The sequence below is a fragment of the Monopterus albus genome, unplaced genomic scaffold (assembly GCF_001952655.1).
Source record: "Monopterus albus unplaced genomic scaffold, M_albus_1.0 scaffold92.1, whole genome shotgun sequence".
Taxonomy (NCBI): Eukaryota; Metazoa; Chordata; class Actinopteri; order Synbranchiformes; family Synbranchidae; genus Monopterus; species Monopterus albus.
This window is the reverse complement of record NW_018127972.1, coordinates 2509677-2515834: the sequence shown is the minus strand read 5'-3', so window position 1 is coordinate 2515834 and position 6158 is coordinate 2509677. Positions and strand designations below refer to the sequence as shown.

The 6158-nt window shown below is 41.0% G+C and overlaps 1 protein-coding gene across 1 annotated transcript in view; it reads right to left on the bottom strand.

Moving 5' to 3' along the window:
- Nucleotides 1-332: 332 nt before the first annotated feature.
- gna13b (guanine nucleotide binding protein (G protein), alpha 13b) overlaps nt 333-6158 on the bottom strand; it is a 20356-nt gene continuing 14530 nt past the window's right edge. The window contains exons 4-5 of the mRNA XM_020608209.1: nt 5262-5462; nt 333-1574 (exon numbers count right to left, since the gene is read on the bottom strand). Coding sequence (XP_020463865.1) covers nt 1182-1574; nt 5262-5462 — 594 coding nt within the window. The 3' untranslated portion in view covers nt 333-1181. The remainder of the gene's footprint in view (nt 1575-5261; nt 5463-6158) is intronic.

The window sequence follows — 6158 nt, the reverse complement described above, 5'->3', positions numbered from 1 at the left end:
CGGGGGGGGGTGGTTTAGATAAGACAGTGGCCATCAAGCAGTAGTTCACTTTGTGACTTTGTCCTTTAAAATGAAACAGTACACTGACATTTCTGTAAATCATCTATTTGTTACAAAAGCATTTATCACTAACACTGTTAGGGAAAAAAATGAACGTGTTATGTTGTGTGTTGATTTAAGTGGTGCATCTAAATTTTGTGCTGGTGCCCCTAAAATTTTCAGTAAGGAGCGACAGTGCTACTAGTGGAAAAAGCTAGTCTGGAGCCCTGTTGATACGTTTGCGTTTAATTATATAAGTGGTCTGTGCCATGCCCATTCCCCCCCCCCCCCCCACACACACACACATATTTAATAGTAAGAGTCCACCAGCAGTCACAAATCCACAATGTGTAAACCACTATATAAGCTATAAGTTAAAGAAAAACACATACAGGTTTCAGTATATTAGAAATACAGACTCAATGATTAGAAAAATAATTATGTGGACTTTGAAACAGAAATTCCTACCTGTGTGTGTGTTTTTTCCCCTTTTCCTTCCTGTTCCACTGCTCTCAGAGGAAATACCCATATCATCACCAAGTGGCAGCGGAAAGCAGATGTAAAACCAAAGACATAACAAAAGACGTTCTGTAAAGGAAGGCAACACCTGGCAAGAGTCACTGATATTACCCTGCACATGCAAGTGGCTTTGATGGTTATGAAGCAACACCAATTTAAACCAAGCCCACCCCTCCTCCCTCGTAGCAACAGTGGTCAGAGCAGCATATAAAAAAGGACGGTGAGTGGACGGGAGTCAGAAAAACATAGGGAGGATATACAGTAAAAGATACCAGGGAGGTTAAGAGGTCATTTATAGCAGTTTGATGGGTCAAAGGCTCTGTGAAAAAGCTCAGTAAGGCAGAGAGCAAGTGTTGGGGGGAATAGTAGTAGTAGTAGTGGCTTTAAAACACAGTTTAAGTTCAAAATTATGGAGTGGGTCAAAGTTAAGAAGGAAAAGGTGAACCGGTAGAGGGAGCCTGCCCACTTTGCCTTACAGGATGGTGCTGGTGGGCATTGTGTGGGTGGGTGGGGTGTTATGTATGGAAATTAAAAGGGTGGGGGCACCTTGACATGACACCCGTTTTTTTGTCTGCTTCCCTGCTCCCTACCCCTCTGCCTCCACTTCCTCCTGGTCAGTCCCCTCACTGCAGCATCAGCTGCTTGAGGTTGTCATGAAGGATGGTGTCCTTGACATCACGGAACACCAGCCGGATGTTCTCAGTGTTGATGGCTGTGGTGAAGTGGTGGTACAGTGGCTTCTGCTGCTGCTTCTGCTGCTGCTGCTGCTGCTCACGGCGCTTTTTGCGAAAGCATTCTACCAGGAAGCGCTGGACATCTGTCAAGCTCGTGGGTTCGCCTGGGAATTCAGGGAAGTAGTCTTTGATGGATACTTGTTTCACCTTCTCCTCCAGCAGGTCCGTCTTGTTCAGGAAAAGGATGATGGAGGCGTTGCTGAAAATCCGGTTGTTGACAATAGTCTCAAAGAGGTTGAGGGACTCAATCAACCGGTTGGTCCGTCGGTCCTCCATCAGCACCTGGAGTTGAATGCAGATGTGATGGGGTTAAAGGTGATTGTGAGGTGTATCTGGAATACAGTACATAAGTTTTGTTATGTACTGTATATAATAAAATTAAAGCTCTGTCAAAATCAGCTTCTTACAATGGTAAAGCTGACTTGTCAAAGCTATTTACCAATGCAGCGACACTTCAAGGATGTTTCTAAAAACTCACAACTTTACCAGCAATTCCACTAGAAGACTCAACAGCAATCAGAGTGCAAGTCTCTGCCAAGTACAACTCAGTTTCCCCATGATGCCATTAAACTTAAAAGCAATATTTCCATGACAGTCTGACCCTCATAATATGCTTGTCCATGAAAACCAACCTCGGCATTTGTAATGATGTTGATATCATTGTTAGTTTGAAAGCTATTAAAAAAAAAAAAAAAACAATAAATTTTAATGGCTGAGAAAGGCCACAAATGCCTAAATAAATGCCCCATGCAGACTGACACAGCAATGTGTACTTACAGTAGGGCTGACCGATAAATTGTATTTTCATCGTCATTGTGATATAAATATGTGCAGTAAACACGTTGCAAAAGACTGCCTGAAACTCAATCAATAAGAAAAATCACATGCCACAGTGTTTCCCATACAACAATTTATTTGTGTGGGGCCACAACAATATCAACAGTGACCATCAGATATTGATTTATAATAGGTTAAATCTTGTTCGAATGTAGTGCCGTGTGTAGCACGTATTCATTCAGGCCCTCTGCACACCACTCCATTTCTCTCTCTCACACAAACACATCTACCATGACAACTGTAAACATGCTGTATATAGCATGGATGTACACCGCCTGCTCTACAAGTGGATTAAGTTAATGCTAGTTCATAAACTCTGGCACAGCAGGCTTGCCCCTCAAGTCTAGAGGAATATCGAAAAACACACCCGGGAGACCTGATCAGTCCGATCAGTGTGATTAGCAATCTAATTAATTCATTTCAAATATTTACTGCCGCTGTTGAAACAGCAAGAGAGGGTCAGGAAGAGATGGCTGAAGAGATGAACTGTAGGAGAGGATGAGGGCAGCAGCCTACATGCTGCTGCTGTGGGAGAGCCAACTAGTGCAGAAGGGATAGGTCGTATGAACAGTACAACAGCACAGAGTTAGCTTACTATAGTGTTACTATATTTAATTTTAAAAATATATGAACGCTACTACTTACTTTACTTTTAAATTGCTGTTTAATTTGTTTATTTCCGCTCCCTATTTTTATTTATGTTGAGCTTAAAAAAAGTATTAAAAAAAACTTTCACTTCTCATAGTTATATAGTATTATTTTATAATAACAGTTAATTGGGTATTCATATATGTTTTGTTCAATAAAAAGGTTTGAAATAATTTATCTAATTTCTTTACTCAGTGTGCATGGGCTATTTAATGTTTGGTTCAATGTTAGCAGTGTACCTATTAAGGCAGAAAGATACTGTATATAAACTGTATAGCTAAAATACACAAATATTTACTTATCACAAGTCATATTTCCATTGCAATACTGAACAGTGTTATCACACTATTTCCTCATATTGTGGAGGCCTAACTTAGTCTGTCATAAATGCACATACAGTGGCAAGAAAAAGTATGTGAACCTTTTGGAATTTCATGGTTTTCTGCATTAATTTGTCATAAAATGTGATCTGATCGTCATTAAGTCGAGTGCTGACGAATATAATGTGGCTATAATAACAAAAAAAATTCAGATCTTTCATGTGAGTGAAGACACTCATTCAACATTCAAAATGGTAGTGGACAAAGTAAGTGAACCCCTGGAATTAATAACTGGTTGACCCCCCACCCCCTTGGCAGCAATAACCTCAACCAGGTGCTTCCTGTAGCTGTGGATCAGAGCTGCACATTGTTCAGGAGGAATTTTAGCCCATTCTTCCTGACAGAACTGCTTTAGCTCCGTCATATTCTTTGGACGTCTCCCGTGTATGGCTCTCTTCAAGTCATTCCATAGCATCTCTACTGGGTTGAGGTCTGGGCTCTGACTTGGCCACTCCAAAAGGCAGATTTTGTTTTTCTGAAGCCATTCTGTTGTGGACCTGCTCCGGTGTTTTGGGTCATTGTCCTGTTGCATCACCCAACTTCTACAGAGTTGCAGCTGACGTACAGACATTCTCACATTATCCTGAAGAAATTTTTGATAGACTTGGGAATTCATCTTCCCCTCAATGATTGCAAGCTGACCAGGCCCTGATGCAGCAAAACAGGCCCAAATCATGATGTTTGCTCCACCATACTTTATGGTTGGGATGATGTTTTCATGATGATATGCAGTGCCCTGTTTACGCCAGATGTAGTGCTGTGTGTTCTTTCCAAATAGTTCAGTCTTAGTTTCATCAGTCCCACAAAACATTTTGCCAATACCGCTGTGGAGTGTCAATGTGCTTTGGAAAACTTCAGGTGTGCAGCAATGTTCTTTTAGTAAGCAGTGGCTTCCTTCATGGTGTCCTGCCATAGATACCCTGCTTGTTCAATGTTTTACGTACTGTAGACTCATGAACATAGATGTTATCCACCTTCAAATCTTTGGCTGTCACTCAAGGTTGTTTCTTTACCTTGTTGATGAGTCTTTGTTGTGCTCTTGGGGTCGTTTTGACTGGGCGCCCACTTCTTGGTAGAGTAGCCACAGTCCCAAAGTGTCTCCATTTGCAGATTGTTTGCCTAACTGTAGACTGGTGAATTCTTAAAGTCTTTGAAATCACTTTTTAACCCTTTCCCACCCTTATGTAAATCAACAATTCTTGATCGTAGATCGTCTGAAAGCTATTTTTAGCGAGGCATGGTTCACATAAACATATTCTTCTTGTGTGGAGCAAACTCAATAGGTTTGAGTGGTTTTTATCTGTCAAAGTAGCTCTAGTTCACACCTCCAAACTCATTTTCTTAACAAGACTCCAGGTATGCTAACACCTGACTCCAATTAGCTTTTTGAGGTCATTAACTCAAGGGTTCACATACTTTTTCCACTAGAAGTTTTTACGGTTGTTCTCAATAAAGACATGAAAGATCAGAATTTTTTTTGTGTTGTTATATTAGGCACATTATATTTGTCAGTACTCTTGACTTAGATGAAGATCAGATCACATTAAAAGTTCTGGCTTTGGTTAATGCTACATGGGTTGTTAAGGAAAAAAAACAATTAGTTCCCAGTTTTATCCCAGTGGCTCCTTAGTTCCTGAAACAATTTGGTGAAAAAGGAACTTTCTTTATATTATGTGTATTTTTAAAGACAGAATGCAAAACATCACTGGGTTTGCATTACATTGTCTCATTGTTGTTCATATGAAACAACACTTCACAAACACACGCCCTTGTGTTATTTAAAGCAGAGATTTCTTAAGATTTGAATGTGGCCAAACACTGATATTCTCATAAGAGAAAACTTTCAGTTGCAGGAAAAACTAGTTCGGGACCCTGCAGGCTGTCTCACTACCATGAGAGGTTTCATTCAAAATAGCTGAGATGATGGTGTTTTTCTAGGTCTGAGATGTTGTGTACTTGAATTTAATAATGCGATTCTCTTATGAAAGCTACTTATTTTAGTTAGCTTATTTCAGTAGAATGCACCACTGTCAACTTTGCCACATTCAGGAATTCCACGCCCAGTATTTGTGTGTCCTCACTGTGTGGTTTCCAGCTGACTCACCTGGTCATATTCAGAGGAGGAAGCGAGGAAGAGGATGGAAGTGACTGAATCAAAGCAATCAAACCAGTGCAGCCTCTGAGAGCGCTGACCGCCTAAGTCCAGCATCTTGAAAGGCACATTTTTAATCTCAAAGCAATACTCGTAGATGCCCTTGGTGGGCTTTCTGGCCAGGAGGATGTCCTGTTGGCTGGGGAGGTAGTCCTGCAACCAGATAATTACAGGTCTTAAATTCTGACAAGTTACAGGCAAGTTATAATTTTTTATGGTACTGTACATATCTTCAAGGAAAATCTTCAGTTTTGTGTTGCCAATATAAGCAGTGCGCACACTTGTCACATTTCACATGCTGCTGTTTTGAGGACATCCCTGCTTAAACACTCCATTCCTGAAATACCAGAAGACATACGCAAGTGTAGAGCTGCAGGAGCACGAGAGAGAGATTTTTGTGTGTGTGTGAGAGTGTCTGTGAGGGGAGCAGAACGGTTTAGTTCCCCTTATGAGTGACATGGCTTTGCCAGTCAAGGCAAATTAAACAGGTTAACCTTTAACTAGATGTGACTGAATATGGCAGCAGTCTGAAGGGGTTAGCATTAATGCCTCTGTTGTGGGTGGCAAAACCTTAAAGGATAAACTTTCAGACCCTTGCCCTATCATGCATCCTCACTCCTCTCTAGGATCATAGACAGTTTTCTTTGAGATCACAATTATTATCTTTGTTAGCAGTTATAATAATGCACAGTACTTTAATATTTACTTGGCTATAATCTATGTGCCTTACATATTTATCCATCCATCCATCCATTTTCCTCCGCTTATGCGGGACCGGGTCGCAGGGGCAGCAGTCTAAGCAAAGATGCCCAGACTTCCCTCTCTCCAGACACTTCCTCCACCCCCTCC